The sequence below is a fragment of the Panthera leo genome, chromosome A2 (assembly GCF_018350215.1).
Source record: "Panthera leo isolate Ple1 chromosome A2, P.leo_Ple1_pat1.1, whole genome shotgun sequence".
In the NCBI taxonomy this organism is placed as follows: domain Eukaryota; kingdom Metazoa; phylum Chordata; class Mammalia; order Carnivora; family Felidae; genus Panthera; species Panthera leo.
This window is the reverse complement of record NC_056680.1, coordinates 80,877,304-80,898,124: the sequence shown is the minus strand read 5'-3', so window position 1 is coordinate 80,898,124 and position 20,821 is coordinate 80,877,304. Positions and strand designations below refer to the sequence as shown.

At 38.6% G+C, this 20,821-nt stretch overlaps 1 protein-coding gene across 11 annotated transcripts in view; it reads left to right on the top strand.

Moving 5' to 3' along the window:
* The window catches only part of LOC122206635 (gamma-secretase activating protein), a 103,634-nt gene that overhangs the window by 720 nt on the left and 82,093 nt on the right, over positions 1–20,821 (top strand). For all 11 annotated transcript variants that reach the window (XR_006196544.1, XR_006196543.1, XM_042916030.1 and 8 more), the window contains exons 2-6: positions 9,890–9,966; positions 11,059–11,115; positions 13,291–13,360; positions 13,685–13,738; positions 20,504–20,592. Coding sequence is in view for 9 of the 11 variants with exons in the window: in XM_042916030.1 (XP_042771964.1) it covers positions 9,890–9,966; positions 11,059–11,115; positions 13,291–13,360; positions 13,685–13,738; positions 20,504–20,592 (347 nt within the window). In the remaining 2 variants the exon portion in view is untranslated. The remainder of the gene's footprint in view (positions 1–9,889; positions 9,967–11,058; positions 11,116–13,290; positions 13,361–13,684; positions 13,739–20,503; positions 20,593–20,821) is intronic.

The window sequence follows — 20,821 nt, the reverse complement described above, 5'->3', positions numbered from 1 at the left end:
CCTGGAAGTTCTTGCGTTATGAGAAAAGATGAATCAAGGCCACCAAGAAGGCCACCATAGAAATACTTAACGGTTGCACAGTTTTTCCTCACATTGGTGAGGTGTGTTTCTGAGCGAAGTGGACGTGCCTCTTCAGATGTGAAGCGCGAGAGGGCAGGGGCCTGCCTGCAGGATGTGAGCAGTGAACTCGAGCCTCCGGTTTTCCAAAGAAGCTCCAAGCCCATCGCCACCAGCCCAGAACACTAGCCTGTGCGGGCTAGCAAGAGGAGTGTGAGACAGTGACAGGTTTGCTGTTCTACTTCCTCAGGGTGAATGAGAACACTTCCTTCACAGTTGAGGCTTTGGTTTTCATCTGTCGCAAAAAATCTTTTGTTTTGGTTTTGATGAGGGAGAGAAAAGTGACTTTTGAGCCTTTCCAGCATTAATCAGTCAAAACTTTAAAAAAAGGGGAACTCTGATTTCTCAGATTTTTTTTTTCTTTTTAAGAAGCTTGCTGCAAATAATGATCCATTCTCAAGGCTTAACTTCAGCTTCAAAAGCTATGCTACCCTGGATCCCATCTTGTTCACAGGAGCTTTTCAGTGTGTTTGCCCCTGCCCTTGTTTTTCCTTACACGCTATAGACTGCTGGAGGGTGTTGTTTTGGAAGGGTTATCTCGTATCTACATATTTCTTTCTCCTTAACTCTGGTGAAAGTTTTCTCTCCCTGCCTTCTGTCTTCACACCATCCTATGTCTTTAACAGAATTATTTGTAGGGTAGCTTGTCTTGGCCTGTTGGTTGTTAGTTCCAAATAAGGAGTCATCTTCCTGTAGCTTAACGCTTGAGTTTGTTGTAGTGTCATTATTAGTAACGTGTAGCTTTTTTTGGAAAAAAAAAAATTCGTCTCCTAAAGAGTTTTGGAAGCTTTAACTTTTTAAAATACAATAGGCAGCCCCAAGTCTGCTTTCCACCACAAAGTAGTTTTTTCTCTGAGCCTTCACCTCCTATAGCTAAATGGCAGGTGTCTGCAAATGAGAAGTTACGCGAAGTGTGAAATGCCAGTCTTGTGTTTCAGTAATGTGTGTTGTGATTGAAAAGCTCTATGTGAGCCAGTTCAGCTTTAGCTTCCTGTGCCTTTCACTCATCTGTGAAGAAATATAAACTTGTGTATTGACATTCCGCTGAACAGATGCACTTGGGTTCTCAGAAGGTAAACCTACTAGAAATACCAGCTTTTTCTGATATTGGTAGTATTTCCCTCTTGCAGAGCACCTTGGCAAGATTAGTAGCTCTGTTATGCTAACAGAATTGTTACTCCTTTCTTTTTTTAAAAAATGTTTATTTATTTTTGAAGGAGAGAGAGATGGAGTGTGTACAGGGGAGGGGCAGAGAGAGAGGGAGACACAGAATCCCAAGCAGGCTCCAGGTTCTGAGCTGTCAGCACAGAGCCCGATGCGGGGCTCGAACCCACAATCCGTGAGATCATGACCTGAGCCGAAGTCAGACGCTTAACCGACTGAGCCACTCAGGCACCCCCAGAATTGTTACTCCTAAGGATCACCAGTGGGTGGTAGCTCAAAAAAAAAAAAAAAAACACAGTTAATTCCTCTTCCATAATTTGTAGTACTGGCAAGGGAATCTGGGATTCTGATTTATTTCTAGCATGGTTATTACTCCACACATTTGACAAATTATTTTCCTTTCAAAGTCTCAGCTTTTCAAATGTAAATTATAAGTAATTATACCATTGTAATGTCTCTTCTCTACACACTTGCTTCCTAGATTTGAAGCCTTAATATTTTTACATCAACAAATACAATTAAAGATTTCTTAGTGGTGCTAAGTAATACTCTCTAAGTATGACATATTCCTGGCAAAATAGCCAGGGAGCTGGACTAAGTTAGCCATGGAAATTAAGTGCCTGTGTGATAGTATTTTAGTCAACCAGGGGTTACAGAGTAGGGAGATCAGATTTGGTTACTACGTACGCTCCTGGTTCTGGGTTGAATTTGGGAAAACGGTCTTTCCTGAAATAAATAGAAAAAATGTTTCTTTTAAAAATTAAAACAATTATACAAAATATTTTAACACATATAAGCTATACATAACAAAAACCATGTACCCACCTTAAAATAGGATAATATCAAGACTTTGGAAGGCTCTTGTGTCTCTCTATCTGATCCTATTTCTCTATCCTTCACCTCTTGGAGGTAATAACTACTTAAACTTTTATCTTATTTGTAGTTTTAAGCTATATAAATAGGTATAGATCTCCCTATGCAAAATATCATTTCATTTTGCTTGTTTGTGAACTTTAAATGAAAGAATATTATATGTATTTTTTGCTTTTTTTTTTTCTTCTTATATTCACAGTGCTATAGGTCATTATTTTTCACTGCTGTATAGTATTCCATTGTGGGAATACACAATGCTATGGTGGACATGGAGGTGCCCTGCTTAGATCTTCCTTTCAAGGAAGGGCTTGTCCCAGGTGCTGAGGGTAGTTAGCAGATAATCTTCTGTCAGCCCCTTCAGGGATTGCCTCCACAGAAGGTTTCCTTCCTCACCCAAAGTCAGGATGTGTTGGGTGTGGCCCACTTTTAGTTAGGGACTAAAGTGGGATATAAAGGCCTGACCATTTTGACTCAACACAGGACAACTTTGACAATCCATTTCAGTTTGAGAGCTTCTCCAATAGGGGATTCTGAGATTACCTGAGGCTATGGTAGCTTGTCTCCTCCCCACTTTGTGGACCTCCTTCCTTCTCCTTCCTCCTACGGGTGTTAATCCCACATCCCTGAACACTCACTGGTAAGTATCATGGATACTAATCCATCTCAGGGTGCTTCCTAGCTTTGCTTATGCTTTTTCTATTGGTGACATTTGGGAAGTTTCTGGGGTTTGCTATTACAATCAATGCTTTTACTCACTTTCTTATGCATGTCTCCCGGTGCAGGCATGCACAGGTTTCTCCAAGGTGGATATCTAACTGGAGTTGCTGAGTCACAGGCTATGTACCTCTTCATTTTTCCTGGGTAGTGCCAAATTGTTTTCCAAAGTAGTTGTTCTTATTAACAACCCCATTTGCAGTGTAGAAATGTTTTTGGTACTCTTGGTATTTCCAGATTTGTAATTTTTTGTCAAATGGGTGAGTCTAAATGTTATGTCATTGTGGTCTGAAGTTGAGCATCTTTCTCTATTTATTGACGATTCAAGTTTCCCTTTTATGAGATGTCTGTTCATCCTGTCCATTTTTCTATCATGTTTTTTTTTTTTTTCATACTTTTAAGAGTTCTTTATTCTGGTTTCCAATCCTTGGTTCATCATCATATGTTGCAAATATTTTCTCTCATCCTGTTTTTTTCAGTTTGCTATGGGGTGCCGTTGATAATTGAGAGTTTTTAGTTTTAGTGTAGTCTAATTTATGAGTCTTTTTCTTTTTGGTTTGTGCCTTTTTGGATATTGTAAAGAAATCCTCTCCTATTTAGAAATTACGAAGACGTTTTTAAATTTTCAGGGTTTTGCTCTTTGCATTTTGTTTTCTAATCCATCTGGAATTTATTTTTGTACATGATACGATGTAGGAATCTGACGAGGGGACACAAGAGCCTTCAGAAGTCTTGATAATGTTCTATTTTTAAGCTGGGTGGTGGGTAAATGGTTTGGTTTTGTTATTTATAGCTTACATGTGTTAAAATGTTCTTTTGTAAATTGTCTTGGTTTTCTGTATTAATCGTTCTAGTGACACTAACCAAATAAACCTACCTCTTCTCATTGACAGCAAAACCACTTCCGTGACATATCAAGTTTCCACATATGTATGGGTCTCCCTTCCTGGCTTCTTAATTTTGTTCCTTCTGTCAACTTAAGATGAAGACGTGTTAATAACTGTCTTTATGATAAGTCTTGATACCTGGTGGAGTAAGCCCCCTCACCTCGGCAGTCTTAAGGACCATCTGGGCTATTCAAAGTCCTTTGATATCTTATATATATATAATTTGGAATCCGCTTACCAGATTTCACCAAAACATCTGTTGGAATTCTGATTTGAGTTGCATTGAATCTGTACATCAGCTTTGGGAGAATTGGCATCTTTACAATATTAAATCTTCCAACTATGAACCAAGTATAATTTCCTATTTATTTAGATTCTCTTTATGATCTTAATAAGTCTTAAAATTTTCTTCATGGAAGTTCTGCACACTTTTTCCTAGATTTATTTCTAGGTTGTTATTTTATGTTGCTTCCATAAATGGCACACTTAAAAATCACATGTTCTACCTATTGGTATATTGCAATACAACAGATCTCAGGTTATTAATTTTTTATCCAGTGCTTAATCCCCTCTTGCCATGTATCACTTTCAAGAAACTAAGAAAGTGTATATGGTATGCATATTTCTGAAGGTTTAAATGTCATCTATATTTAAGACCAGAAAGAATGTAGGCTTCTTTGCGTATATATTCTTGCCTTCTTTGATATTCTTAGATCTGATACACAGATTGATTCATCTTTCAAATACTGTAATCATTCATCTTTACCAGAGAAGTGATATATTTTACCAGATGACTGATTCAAGAGTAATGTCTTTTTGTTGCCTCCTATATACCCCCAGACAGATTTGAGGGCCAGAGGTCTGGCTTAGCCACATTGTTTTTTTTTATTGTTCCAGTATTCTCTTGGAAGGCAGCTGTGCTCACCACTATACCACCAGCACTGCACGCCAGTATTGATACTATCCTTTTCGCTTTTCCTTCCCCTACCTTCCTAGCCTCCTTTTCTAATTGTCATACTTTTCTTATTGCTTCTTAACTAAAGCACCCCATCCTTTTTTTTCTTTTTCATTTCATTCAGAATATGGGTATAAACCACATAATGATGTTTACTTTATAAGTTTAGGAATTATAATATCTCGGCACGTTGAGACAAATACTTATATGAATTATTTACAGCATACACGTGTTGTAGGTATAATCCTATCTTAGCACCTCCTGATCTATATAGGAGCAATTCAAATTTTTGTGTAACACTGTGAGACCCCTCGTTGGAAGACAAATACTTTCATCTGATTTTTGTCTGAATGCAGCTGGGAACAAAATTTACACATTTGGCAAACATCTTCCTATAAAAGGAAATCACTTGTGTTTGGCAAAGAAGAGCTTGCAACGCATGAGAGTATCTGACAAACCAGCTTTGATTTCAAGTGAACTGTGCCTTGCCAACACCTTTTAGTGTGGAGGTACTCTCCTTTTCTTCAGTAGGTTCACTTATGCAAGTATCTACATTTTTGCTTCATGAGCTCTGAGGACATTGAACTGTAAAATTAAACCACGTTTCCTCATTTGAATTGCTAAACTTCCTCTTCTGGACTTTCCAGTGATGAACTACTGGGAGAAGAGTCAGAATGAATAAGCAAAGAGGCTATTGACTACTTCTTTTTTAAAAGGGTGTGTCTAAACCATGAGCAACTAATCCGGGGAGGATGGGTTAATAGTGTGTGGTGAGACACTGGTGTCTGGATTTCCAACATTGCCAAATTTGTCTAATTCAGATGTTTTTGAGATGAGAACCATGAACTTATTAACTACAGGATTATTTTAAGACTGCAGTTATTACTACGCAACAGATCCACAAAGGCATTATTTTTATTATTTTTCAACTCTATCATGATTACATTATAAGTTGGTCCTAGTTATGTTATTTAATGAATATTGTTTAATATATAATACAAATATGTGATTCAGTGATTCTCAACCCTGGCTGCACATTAGAATCAGATGGGGAGTTTAAACACACACACACCAGAGACTGGGCTCCTCACCAGCCCAATAAAGTCAGGATAGTTCGGGTAGGGCTTGGGCATCCATGTTCTTTTAAAAGCTCCCCTAATCAGGGGCACCTGGGTGGCCCAGTTGGTTAAGCGTCTGACTTCAGCCCAGATCATGATTTCGTGGTCCGTGGGTTAGGGCTCTACGTCAGGCTCTGTGCTGACAGCTCAGATTCTTTGTCTTTCTCTCTCTCTCTGCCCTTCCCGTGCTCATGCTCTGTCTTTCTGTCACTCAAAAGTAAATAAACATTTAAAAAATTATTTTTAATAAAAAAATAAAAGCTCCCCTAATCATTCTAACCCAAAGCCAGAGTTGAGAACCACCAATTTAATGGAACAAGCATATATCATTTGTTGTAATCTGTATGGGGATTTTTAAAAATTGTTTAGTGTTTTGGAAATAGATGTGCTTTTGTAAGTAAATTGAATTTTCTTAGCGAGATTTCTTGTAAAGGAGTTTCTTATCTTAGCTGAAACCTTTTAAGTGTACTTTGGAGAGGGTCTCTCCCAGCATCCTTATAATCTTGAAAGAAAAAAAGTACTTCTCAAAATATTGACACATTACATTCCAGAAGTTTTGAGTCATGCGCGGGATGAAAAAAAAAAAAAAAAACTCCCTGAAATTCTCTTTAGATGTCTAGAAAATCTACCTTAAAGGATTTTTTTGGTAATTATCCATTTGCCTATTGTAAGCATGATACAGGAAACTTAGTTTATTCTGTTTACCTTTTTTCTGAGTTTGAGATTAGTCTGTGCCACTTTTTTGATATATTGGCCAAGTATCTGAACCTCATTGAAATTCAAATGTTTCATTAGTACAGTGAGCCTGTAAAAGCTGACACAGTGTGGCTGAGCTAAAAATAACTCAGTAAATTGTAAAGTGCTATTTATCGGCGAGCTATTGAATCATACTATTCTCCTAAGAAGACTAGGTGATTATCCTTATTTTTAAATCAGTGGGAAGTGAGTCTGACAGCTCATTATACATTGAAAAATGGATGTGCCCACGTTAAAACAAAAACAGCACTTCGCCCCCTGCCTTTACCTTGCTCTTAGAAGATCCAGGCAGCTTCTTCCTGTGAGGGATGGGGAAGAGAGATGCCAAGATGATTCCCACATTTTCTACAAAACCTGCTCTTTGTCTTTTGAAATGTTTCCCACCTCCAGTTCCAGTACAGGGCTCCAGGTCACCAGTTATCCTGTTTTGTTTTGTTTTTCTTTTTAAATCAGGAATACAACCTGAAATTTGCTCTGAGTTGGAGAATATTTGTCATATGTCTTGTCTGAATATTGCAACTTGTCATAATCAACATAATTTAACATCTAAAACACTATTCATGTGTGGGGAAAATGAGTCAAGTTGAAGCGATTTTGTGGAAATTAGGGAAATATGTATTTCTCTCCAATTAATGATAATTATCAAAGCTGTATCTACTAATGTTTAAATCCCTTAATTGTAGGGGCACCTGGGTGGCTCAGTCGGTTAAGTGTCCTCCTTCAGCTTAGGTCATGATCTCACAGTTCATTTAGGCTCTGTACTGACAGCTCAGAGCCTGGAGCCTGCTTTGGATTTGCCTCTCTCTCTCTCTCTCTCTGCCCTCCCCTGCTCACACCCTGTCTCTCTCTCTCTCTCAAAAAAATAAATAAACATTAAAAAAAATTTTAATCCCTTAATTGTAGAATTGAGAGGAATATACTAAAATTTTGACCAAAATATGATGGTCAGTTAAGTTACAAGTTAAATGTTTTGTATAAAGGACCTTTCTATCTTTCATCAAAATATGGCTTTCATGCAGAAAGGTACACAGATCATAAGTGTACAGCTCAGTTAATATTCACAAAATGAAACAGACCCTTGTAACTAGCACTCAGAGCAGGAAAGAGAACATTAATAGAACCACAAAGGTCTCACATACCCCTTTCCAGCAATCACTCAACTAGCACCATACGTTCATTTTGCCTGTTTTCGAAACTTGTGTATAAATTAAATCATATAGTTTGAACCTTTCTTGGGAGGGGGCAGGATCTTGGCTTCTTTTGCTCAGTTATTTATGTTGAACATCATAACAAGTTATTATGACTATTGTACAATAGGCCATTGTTTGGGTATCCTACAATTTATTCATTCTTTGCCTGATGGATATTTTGGGTTTCCAGCTTGGGCTATTATGAACCATAGTGCTATAGAAATTACATGTGTCATTTGCTGAAATAAGTGTATATTTCCATTGCGATATATGTACAAGTACAGTTGCTGAGCCATGTATGTTCGGCTTTAGTAGCTACTGCCAGTTTTCCAATATATATTCCTGTTAGCAGTGTATGACATTTCACTTGCTTCACATTTCTTGCCATCCCGTAATATGAAAACATAATTAGTTAAGGACTAGTATTGTAATCTTTAGGATAAGTAGTAATACTAAAAGATTGTATAACAAATTAATAAGTAGGAGAATTAAATAAGTTTTTTGATTAATCCAGAAGAAGGCAAGAAAAAACAATTGAGTCGTATAGAAAATAAATAGTAATATCATTGATACAAACCCAACATATCAGTGATTAAATGTAAACGGACCACATACTCTAAAGGATGTTGCTTGTAAGACATATCTTAGGTGTAAGGACACAGGAAGATTCATAATAAAAGGATAAAAAATGTTATGTAAGCACTAATCAGAAGACAGCTGACGTTGCTATACTGTAATCAAAGTAAACTTTAAAAGCAAAAAGAATGTATTCATGAAAAAGGGCATTTTATGGTGAAAAAAGGGATTAACTAGTCCAGCTCCTGGTTAAAAAGCTATGTGTGATTTTTCAGGCACAACCGTATGCAATTGCAAAAGCTTAGGGATGCCTGGGTGGCTCCGTTGGTTAAGCATCCAATTCTGGATTTCAGCATCGGGCTGTGTGCTGATAGCACAGAGCCTGCTTGGAATTCTCTCTCTCTCTCTCTCTCTCTCTCTTTTTCTCTCTCTCTCTCTCTCCCTCTCTCCCTCTCTCCCTCTCACCCTCTCTCCCTCTCTCCCTCTATCTCTCTCTCTCTCTCTGTGTGTTTCTCACCCTGCCCCCCCCCCAAATAAATAAAGAAGTTTTACCTGGCAGCCCTCATGGGGGGAAAGCTGCCCCCGCCCCCCAACCAGACTTGGTGCATAGCCAGTGCACTGCAGTTCTCCAAGGGAGTTGCAATCGACTCAGGCCCCCTCTGGGTGGCCATCATCTTATCCATAGCTGCGTTCTCAGCTGGGGTGCCTTCATTCAGAGGCCTCTTTATCAGGAGCTATCAACACAGACCTTCTTTAGGTACCTGTGCTGAAACCACCCCAGGAAAAGTTGGGGAACCTTGAAGATACTCTTTCTCCACACTGACTCAGTACTTGTCCATGTTAGCTCTTCTCCCTCTCTCTGCCCTGAGAACCCTGGGGTTCACAACACTGCCGGAGCCTTTTGTTGAGGGCTCCTTCAGCAGTGAGAGATTCCCCACCTCTCTACTGATCTACCTGACCCTCCACCACATGTCATTCCATGGGAGAAAATAAACTGAGAAGTTGATGCTTTCTCTGGTATAGACTCTTCCTTATACTCTCATAGCCAGTGAGAAAAGACTTGACTATTACTTGCTTTTTATCTTGTTGCTTTCATCTGATAACTCTGCTGAGTTCCTAAATGTTAATCCACCAGGAAGCTATAACAGCACTAAATTTTTATACCTCTAATAACATAGTTTCAAAATACATAAAGCACAAACTAATAGCTACTTAAAATGTATTGAAGTATAACATACAGAAAAGTATTTAGGTTAAGAGTGTACAGCTCAGTGAGTTATTGCTAAGCGAGTATATCAGTATACCCAACACATATTGCATTACCAGCACCTCAGAAGGCTCCCTTGAGATACCTCCCAATCACTAGATCTTTCCTCTTCCCTAAAGGTCACTAAGTAGATTAGTTTTGCCTATTTTTAAACTCTATATAACAGAATCATCAGTATGTACTCTTTTGTATTTGGCTTTTCACTAATATTTGTTAGATATGTTTTTAAACATTCCCTGTTAAATATTAACTTGCTGCTATTATCATTTTAGGTGTTTTAGAAAATAATTATGAGAGCTTACGTATACTAAATGTTGAAAGAAATGGAAATGTTATTTATACCTATAAGGTATGTATGCTTTTTTATTGTGGTATGATATGCATGACATAGAATTTACTATTTTAACCATTTATGTTTTTTCACAGAATTTTATGCTATATCTTACTGAGGGGTAAGAATAAGTGCTGGCATTTAACTTTTAACATGACTTTTATTTTATGAGATTCAACAAACTAATTGAAATTGAGTCTTAGGAAATATTTTTTTAAACAAAAATTACATACAATATCTGACCCAGCACTCAAATTTTTTGAATAAATGAAGTTCCATTCTTCAGAGGAACAAATGCTAAGTGAAAGACGTTTAAACCTAATTAATATGTAAAGTTTTGATCTTTGAAACATATTAAATATGATTACATAATCTGTTTAGGTATCATCTGTTTTGAGGCATTATTTAACATGTTTTCAATGTTCAGTGTTATCAGGAATGAAAATTTAACTTTACTGATTACTATAGTAGGGAAACACGAAAGAATAATTTTAGTGGCCAGTTTGCTTTGCGTAGATGTATTACTGTTTTTTTGTTTGCTTGCTTTTTGTTTTGTTTTGTTTTTGCTTAAAAGTTATTTTAAGTTGGGGCACCTGACTGACCCAGTCAGTGGAGCATGCAACTCTTGATCTCAGGGTTGTGAATTCAAGCCCCATGTTGGGTATAGAGACTACTTAAAAATAAAATCTTTAAAAAAAATAGTTATTTTAAGTTGTGTCTATAAGTATGCTGCATTTAAGGAAACTGTGTGATTCAAAAAGTTTTATTTATAGGAATATCATAGACTTGTTTTAGCCACTCCCAATCTCTATCATATATATTATATTAAATAAAAGGAAGTATAAAAAGATTCACTCCTTTACTATGCTCTGTCCTACTAGCCAGGGTCCCCCCAGTCTGGGTCCCCCAGACTCACCAAACTGTACACTCTTCATTCATTTCACTCTTTGAGCCTCTATTACTAGTTGAAACAGGTTTGGTCCCTTTCTGACATGCTACCTTTAGAGTGCTAATTGCTAATATTGATTGAATTATTGCAGGTTTAAGACTAACAACATCCTAACTTCCTGAACAATGGTATATAATAAATATCTGGTTAATTTTTTTAAGGACAATAAGGGAAATGTCTTCTTTGGATTATATGACTCCCAGACCAGACAAAATGAGGTAAAAATTACTATAATTCATAGATAACTCATTAGTTACTTTATTGTTTTTAGAGATTTTTACTTCTTTCTGCCTCCTTTTTCTAGATACATATTCTCATTTCATTTTCTAAAAAATTTTTTTGCCTCCTCCCTTTTACCATCTCTTGGACCATTATCTTGAAAAATGAATGAATGAATGAATGAATGAAGTGCAAGAACTCCTGGACCAAAACATTACCTGAGGTTTCTTAGTCCTTTGAGATTTAAGCAAAATTGGCTCAAATCAATTATCCAATATTCCATAGGAATGTAGGAAGTCCAATGCCTTCCTGAGATTTGTGTGTGTGCTCTCACAAGTTTAGGATCTCATATTGACCTCTGGCTCTGTGTTCTTCTCCTTAACCTTCACTTCTCTTACTTCTTAAACATCCAGGTATAGAACGCAGCCTCCTTTTCTTAATTTTTCCCCAAACCACCCACCTAGAGCAATGGTTGACGTGACAGGCTTACCTAACTCTCAGTGTAAATACAATGGGGTCCCTTTGTGCCTATGTAAAAGCAACTTACAAATATTAAGGGACCAGGAAGTCTAGAAATGTACCCTGGCACAGAAGGTTCTCTAAACATACTATTACCTGAAAAAAGCGAATTGCCAGAATAACACATTTCATTTATGTTTAAAAAAACTTTCAAGAAAGTATGAATACATATGCATAAACATATATTCATTTAAAAAGATCTGCAAGCCTAGCGAGTAAATAAAAACATGTTTCCTTTTGGAAGGTAGTTCGTACTGGGTGAGCATAGCAGGGAGCTTTGACTTTTTATTTGATGGTGTCTGTGTGTTTTAAACACTGAGACTATACTCGTGTTATTTTATAATTAAAAAGGTAAAACACTAAAAATTAAGTGTGTACAACCATAATTCTTCTTACTTATAACTTAGAATCCCTCAGAGCAAGAGTCAAAAGAGACCAAAATGTCTGAAATGAATTGAGAGCCTTCTTATTCACTCAAAGTCCACTTTTTCTAATCAAGCGTTTAGTGACTTCTCAACATTTTTCAACTTCTGGCCATAGGGTTTTAGTGTATTCTTGGTACTTTTTGTATCTATAGGTACTAATTACTTTCCTAGTACTCCTGCCATGTGTTGTTTCTCTTAGCCTGTTCTCTCCTGAGGTCTAAGACTCTTGATCTTTTCTTACCTTCTCAGTGTATTGTAAGAGAGTTTGCCTAATATAACTACAATTGTCTTTATTTCCTAAATCTGCATGTCATATCCTCCTCCTGTATGACCATTTTCATTTTCTTTAATATTTAATAAGGAAATGGAATCTTGCTTGTTCAAACAGCAAGAAAATTTTTTAAAAAATAAAAATTAAATAAAAACAGAAGATTACTTTGCCAAGGCTCTGAATATGAGAGTCTTAGAGGAGATGCTCTTGTGATTCTGTCTTAGCCTTAGTTAATGATATCATAGTTAGACAATTTGGTTAAAACTTTACTTGTCTCAATAATTATAAGAGCTGACATCTGAATGCTTATTATGGGTGGCAGACATTATAATAAGTGCTTTGAATGGATCATCTCACTTGATCCTTCTAAGGATTTCATGAAATAGGTATTATGATTTTTATTTTACTGATAGAGATTGTCTAAAGTCACACAGCTAGTAAGTGGCACAGTCAGAATTTGATCCTGTGTTTAACCTGGCTCCAAGGTTTAAACTCTTAACCACTTGGTCATGTTGTCTCATGGTTAAGCTTCAGTGCCAACTCTGGTCTATGATTGCAGACTTTTTCTTAAAAAATAATCTGAGGGGCACCTGGGTGGCTCAGTCAGTTAAGCGTCCGACTTTGTCTCAGGTCATGATCTCGCGGTCTGTGAGTTTGAGCCCTACATCAGGCTCTGTGCTGACAGCTCAGAGCCTAGAGCCTGCCTGGGATTCTGTGTCTCTCTCCCTCCCTACCTTTCCCCCTCTCTCACTCTGTCCCTCTCTGTCTCTCAAAAATAGATAAAAAGTTAAAAAAAAATAATCTGAAGCTTCTCAGTATGGATAAACTGGTTCATTGATGGTTCTTTAATAAAAGGTCTTGCCACCATGACACCTGTTTCAGAGCTAAATGGGAATTTGAATTCTATAATTGTTATTTAACACAAAACTCCAAATTAAAAAATAATTTTGTTTTAACAGCATCTCTATACATTTGAAAAAGACTTGCACGTTGTCAGCTGTTCTGTCAATAGTGATAGAACTTTGCTGGGTAAGTTGGACTCTTTTATTGCTACATGTCAAGAACTAAACTACATTTGTTGAGTTTCAAAGTATTGGACTTTTGCTATATTTGACTATTCTATAACAATGATTTTCTGGGAGGAGATGCTCCTGGGAGATTAATTTTGAAATAAAAAATCTGTGGAATCCACCTACAAAAAAAAGAAAAAAAAAAGACTTCATTCTGCATTACCTTTATCATCCACTGACAGATTTTTTGAGCCTTCACTTATTTCAGGTCTAAAATGGTAAACTTTAACCAGCCACTGCATGGATCACTTGCTAATGGATTATTTTTTTCTTTTTCCATTAGCTGCGAGTTTAGTTCATTCTACTAAAGAAGGAAGAAAGAATGAGCTTCAACCAGGTATGACATAGTTTTTAGTGTCTATTGAAAGATGAAGATTTATTAACTAAGTCAAATTTCAAACATCTTTACAAATAGCTTTATCTCAGAATGAAAAGGCAAAGGTCATGAAAATGTTTTTTTTTTACTTTTTTCAAGAGAACAAGAAAATACAGAAAATAATGTAACAGTGAATAGTAGAAGTATTAAAAAGGCATTTAGTACCTGCAGACTAAATAAACACTGAGGACACACTAGAATCCTATGGTTCAGAAGCTGGTGTAAAGGGCTGGGCTTTTAAAGGGTTGATATTCCTTCAAGAATGCATTTTTGTTCTTAACATCTGGTGAACTATTGAGCAGTACATAATACACTATGAGTAGTCCACCAATTCTAAATAAAAATTCCCATTTGCCAAGGTCACTTTGTAGTTTATTATCTATGTGATACTCCCCCCTTCTTTTTAACATTATGTGTCATCCATCTGTCCAGAACTCAACAAAGAAGTGCCTGCAGTGGGTCAGGCACTGTGTTTGATGCTGGGAATGCAATGTTATGCAAGAGAGGTGTGGCAATTGCCATGGTGAGCTATAGAGACTAATGGTGGGTGGAGTGCCCCCTGGGGCATGGGTCTCATCTTCAAAGGACGGCAGTAATCCCTGTGGGAGCAGCTTTTCAATTTATCAAGAGAAGTATGGACCTTTATGTAAAATTTTAATTTAATCAAAAAAATTTTAACGTTTATTCATGTTTGAGAGACAGAGCATGAGCAGGGGAGGGGCAGAGAGAGAGGGAGACACAGAAGCTGAAGCAGGCTTCAGGCTCTGAGCTGTCAGCACAGAGCCAGATGCAGGGCTCCAATACATGAACCGCGAGATCATGACCTGAGCCAAAGTTGAACATTTAACTGACTGAGCCACCCAGGTGCCCCTAAAACTTTATTTTAAATTTTGGCTCAAATATTTTTTTAAAAATTCTGCTCAGGCAGTGATAACCACCTGTGGCTGATGTAGCCCATGGACTACCACCATTTTTCAATCTCTGGTCAAGTTCTCATTTCAGTCCCTTACTATTCCCATCCTGCAGCGCTTCCCATCTGTTGTGTTTATTCGGGGCTTAAGCTCCTTTTGTTAGCATAGTTCCCACTCAGATGTGTTCTTCTGTGGTTGTATGTGATGGAAAAACTTCTTGCACCTTCCTTCCCCGTGGGGCTTATGAGGCAGTCCTGGGTTCCCACAGAGTCAGCTTAGAGGGTCAAGGGAAGCAGAGTCAAGTCTGGATGGGATCTTCTCAGGGACCTTGGCAGAGAGATTATGGGAGATGCTGCTGGGCAGGAGGCTCACCTGGAAACCTCATCATCTATCTGATGATCTATACCATCCTTGCCTTCCCTCCTGCCTTGTTACACGGAGAACCACAACAGCCACCTTCCCTCTTGAGTGCCATGTCCCCCTCTTCACATCCTCTGCTCCTCTTAGAATGAAGTGCAATGCTCACTTCAGAACTGATGGAACTGGACTAGTTTAAGTGAAATAGGATCTAAGACATTGGTGTCCTGACCCTAAAACAAAGGCATATGACCTCAATTTCCTTTACTTAAGAAGAGAAAGGCCTCGTCTCTTGTGCTTCTCCCAATCACAAGCCTGGGCATCTCTACACATCCTTCGATTAGCTCCCTGTGCCTCCCTGTTCTTTTTGGCCCCTATTCCTATTTGCCTCTGGAATTCTTTATTATGCTGGTAAACCAGTAGAACCTATATTCTTCACTTGATGTTTACCATCTGTGCTTGATTGTCATGCAGAACAGTGGCGATTATGTACATTACAAAATGCACTTTCAGACCAACTTTACTGTAAATTTTATTAAATTAAATCCTATTCAGATACGCTTACTCTTGAAGTTTGGTGCACTTCTGGTGAGATCATCTGATTGCATCTTTAAAAATACTAAAATGACCATTGTTAGTTATCGTATTGGCTACCTCATGCTTTATATCTTCTCAGCTCACCTTTCATGCCAGCTGCCATGGTAAGAACCAGCTCCCCACAAACGTAATTCGACAGACAGTGCCTTAACTCTGCTGCTCTACCTGCTTCTTGCTTTGTGCCCAGAGCCCTTGGGAAATTCTGTTTGCTACCTACATGTGTGCCACCTGGAAGCATGGCTGGAAAGGATTCCCAGTAGCATAAGCCATGACCAACCAGGGGCCAAGGAGCTGAAGGATAAATACTCTTCTTTCCATCCCTTAAGTGGATTATTCTGAGGGCACGCTGCATGCAGCTCAAATCCCACAGTGGTCACAAATTGGATTGGGTTCCTTACAGTGGTAGACTCTTCTTCCTGTTTCATGCTGCCCACTCCCTCACGCCAGCCCTCAGGGCTAAAGTGATCCTGACCCCTGAAATTATTTCTTGTCTTGGTTTGGGTTTTCCCCCCAAAGTAGAGTCTGAGGCAAGTATTTGAATGAAATTAGTTTATTTGAGGGATGATGCTAGGAAATACTATTAGATGAGTATTTAAGCAGAGATCTGAAAGAAGGGAGGGAGCAAGCACATGGCTGTGGGGAAAGCACATTTCTGGCTGTGACCACAGCCAGCACAAAGGTCCTGAGGCCAGAGTGTACTTGATGGATTTGCTGATCAAGGACAGTGAGGAGGTTAAAAGGGGAGAAAAAAAAAAAAAAAGGATAGTGAGGTCAGTGAGGCTGAATGAAAAGGGGCAAATCAGTAGGAACTAAGACCAGAGGAAAACGGGGCCAAAGTACAGACAGATCATGGAGACCCTTATGAGATCTTCGTTCAGTTAAGAGTTTAGAAATGATGTAACCAGAAAGCACTGTAGAATCTATTATAATGTTTTGCCCTTTGAACAGTTATTTTGGAAAGCCTTATTTTATTTGTCCATGAATGACCTGATAAGCCATTCAATTATAAAATGTGGTTTGCCTGGAGGTGTTGTTTAACACTCTGTTGCTTATGGGATTTTTCCATTGTAAGTGAGACAAACTGTCACATCTTTCCTATGAACAATACAGGGTTCTTTGGTCCACATATTTTACAGCACAGTTTTTATCAATAGTGCTTCTCTTGTTGGCTGTGGCCATGGCAGAGTTAATGTTTTGTTTGGAAAAGAGGGAAAAAAGAGATGCCTGGCAGTCAGTAGAACATGTGACTTCTGATCTCAGGGTCATGAATTCAAGGCCCATGTTGGGTCAAGCTTACTTGAAAAAAAAAAAAAAGAAGAAGAAGAAGATAGGGAGCCTGAGTGGCTCAGGTGGTTGAGCTTCTGACTTTGGCTCAGGTCATGATCTCACCATTCATGGGTTTGAGCCCCGCATCGGGCTTTGTTCCATCAGCTCAGAGCCTGGAGCCTGCTTCGGATTCTGTCTCTCTCTTTCTCTCTTTCTCTTTCTCTGCTCCTTCCCCACTCACACTCTGTGTGTGTCTCTCTCAAAAATAAACAAACATTAAAAAAATAATAAATAAAAAAGATTTAGGGAAAGAAAAGAATTAAAGGGCCTAGCTCCCCCCTTCACCCTCCCCTGTGGAATTGCATTTGCCCCAAGGCACAGTAGATTCCCCCTGGGCAGCTATTGGGGTGTCCACATGTGTTGGCCACTGAGACTCTCCTGGGGTCCCCTGCGTCATTATAGATAGTTGAGTGCTGTGGATGTTCCCTGGAGCTGTGCTTTGGTTCAAGAGCTCCAGTAACCAGAGCTGCTTCAGAACCATGCCCTACTGGCCTTTACCAACCTTGTCAGTCTTTAAAGTTTGGTGCACCTCTAGTGAAGTTAAATGATCACATCTTTAAAAATACTAGAATTTTCACAGCATGTGTCTTCACCAGGTTCTTTTGCCCACTCTATCCTCCCCATGCCATGCCTATCCCTATGCTTTTATTTTTTTTTCAATTTTTGTTCAATTTATTTAAGCTAAAAAGACAGAACAGTTCACTTATTTCTCCCATTCTCCACCCCAACCCCCCACCTCTTGTAACTGCTAATTTGTTCTCTGTATCTATGCGCATGTTTCTTTTTCTCTCTTTCCAAGAGTCCACACATAACAGATACCATACAGTGTCTTTTTCTGACTGATTTCACTTAACACAACGCCCTCAAGGTCCATCCAAGTTGTCACTTTTGATCTTGCTGTCTTTACTTTCTGTGATATCTACATCCTGCCTGGATCCGTCTTGCCCTTCAGTGATGCCCTCCCAGTCTCCCCTGAGATCGGTATTCTCTAACTTCTTAAGACAACTGTAAGTACTTCATGGAATCATGGGATTTCATGACTGAAAGTGATTGTGGAAATGATCTGATTCTGTAGTTTTTTTTTTTTTTTTTTTAATAGCAAGGCACTAAAGCCTTGAAAGCTTCATCGTTTCTAGTTGACACTAGAGCTGATGTCTCTAGAATCCTGATCCAGAGTGCATCATATCACACCATGAAAGCACATGGTGTGTTATTGAGAGAAATTCCTTTTCCACGATTACTCTTATGACTATGCTGATTATATTAGTTAAGTGTCTGGGCTGCCCTAAAGAAGGGAAAGATTCGTGTAGGAAGATAGTTTCTGTCCTTGAAAATCCTCCCATTTTAAAATCAAGTGAATTTAGCTGATAGCTGGTTATCAAATTCACTGCCAAAAAATCCAAATGTGAGGTGATTCTTTACTTTTGCAATGAGTAGGATCCTCTACATGTCCCCTTAAAAGGTGGGGTTTTTTTGTTCCCCAAATTGGAATATATAGACTTTTAGGACAAGAGATAAAATAGCCAAATGTCAACTTATACTACTTTATTTACTTAGTTATACATACTTCGTATAAAATAATAAGGAAAATAGTTTTTTTCTCATTGTCACATTTCACAAAACATTTCTATTTTTCTTAAGTATCGTTGGCACCAATGTTTTTCTTATTCCTAGAACCCCCTTTTTTTTTTCTTTTTGAGTGATCAAGCAGATTCCCAAAGCTCCTGAGCTTTACCTCTGTCCCAGTTATTAGAAGTATAGTTCTTTCGGGGCGCCTGGGTGGCTCAGTCGGTTAAGCCGCCGACTTCGGCTCAGGTCATGATCTCATGGTTCGTGAGTTCGAGCCCCGCGTCGGGCTCTGTGCTGACAGCTCAGAGCCTGGAGCCCGTTTCAGAGTCTGTGTCTCCCTCTCTCTCTGACCCTCCCCTGCTCATGCTCTGTCTCTCTCTGTCTCAAAAATAAATAAACGTTAAAAAAAAATTAAAAAAAAAAAGAAGTATAGTTCTTTCGAACTGGTGTATGATCGTCTCACTGGGATTTTTGTTTGTTTTGTTTTTTATATATTTATTTATTCTTGAGTGAGAGAGTGCGAGCAGGGGAGAGGCAGAGAGAGGGAGACACAGAATCTGAAGCAGGCTTCAGGCTCTGTGCTGCACAGAGCCCAATGTGGGGTTCGAACCCACAAGCCATGAGATCATGACCTGAGCCGCAGTCGGACGCCCAACCGACTAAGCCACCCAGGTGCCGCAGTGTCACTGGAATTTTTATCCCAAGCTGTAAGTACCATTGACCAAACAGTATTTGATTTTCATTTGTTCTGTCCTTGTATATTTCAGATCCCACATAATAACTCACTGTCTTGCTTTCTCAGTAATCTTTAAAAAGCATGTTTATAGAGATATCCAGTCCTTGCAATTGTGAGGCCATATCCCAGGAATTGTTTCACATTCTTTCCCTTAAAATAAAAATGTTTACTTATTTATTTTTGAGAGAGAAAGAGCAGGAGTGGGAGAGGGGCAGAGAGAGAGAGGGTGAGAGAAAATCCCAAGCAGACCCTGGGCTGTCAGTGCAGAGCCCATCACGGGGCTTGATCCCCAGGAACCGTGAGGTCATGGCCTGAACCGAAATCAAGAGTCAGACACTTAACCTAGCCAACTGAGCCACCCAGGCACCCTACCTAAGACTTTTTGGGTTTTGGGGTTTTTTTTTTGTTTGTTTTTTTTGTTTTTGTTGTTGTTGTTTTTCCTAAGCAATGCTATCAGGTTAGTTACTTAAATAGTGAAAACTGGCACTGATTCAATTCCAGGTTGCTGTGCTGTCTCCAAGTTGTATATTATTTTTCAAAATAAAGTCATTGAAAAAGCATCAGAGAATAGTTAAGTCTTTATAAGAACTCAGATATAAGACAACTCCTTCTTCTCTGAGGTTTAGTCTTAGGGGAGGGGAACTTTTGGCCTAAATGTAGATATCTGTGGTAATCCCATTGTAGCCTGTGTCCAAGGACTTCCCTTTTAATTGCTATCTTTTAGGACATTTGCTACAATGTGACACTGAGGAAGTAAGTGGGTCTTTATCAGGGCAGTTCCAGTACCTTTCCCAAGGGAAGCCAAGCCCCTGTCCTCTTAATAGGCACTCTCAACTGTAACATGTTCATGCTTCAGAAAGATCTTTACATTTTCATACACAAGCAGTATTTGCCAGTGTGCTGCAGAATTGGAGTGATAGAGAATTGAGTTGTGTTTGCTTAGACTTAGAAACTCAGAGGGCCTATGAAGCTGTGCCAAGTGGCTGAGGAGTGGGCAAGAACTTGTTCCTCACTTGTTCATGAATGCGTATTGCTTTCTCTTTCATGAGGTTTTCTTTATCTGTTGTGGGTTTTAAGAACCGTCAATGTAAATTTTAAGAAAATTACTTTTCCTGGTTGAATAGCTAATACAACAGGTAACGTGTTTATATTTTCCAAGTTCAGACGTACATGGAGAAGATCATGAATGACATTCTCATCTTCTTACTAAAAGCCTCCTTTCCTTTGTAGGATCAAAGTGTTTAACTTTGTTGGTTGAAATCCATCCTGTTAACAATGTGAAGGTTCTAAAAGCAGTGGATAGCTATATTTGGGTGCAGGTAAGCGAGCATGTCCATTTATCACTCATCTCACTAATCAGAAGGTGTGAAACCTAGAGGCAGTGGTGCTTACCAAGTGTTTTCACACCCATTATCACATTCAATCCTCAAAGCAATCTGGTAGATGGGTATGGTTGGAATTATCAGCTCACCTTTTGCAAACACGGAAATCAAAACTCAAACCTAGTTCCTCTGTCTCTGTTATGTCATGGTTTATAATGTTTTTACA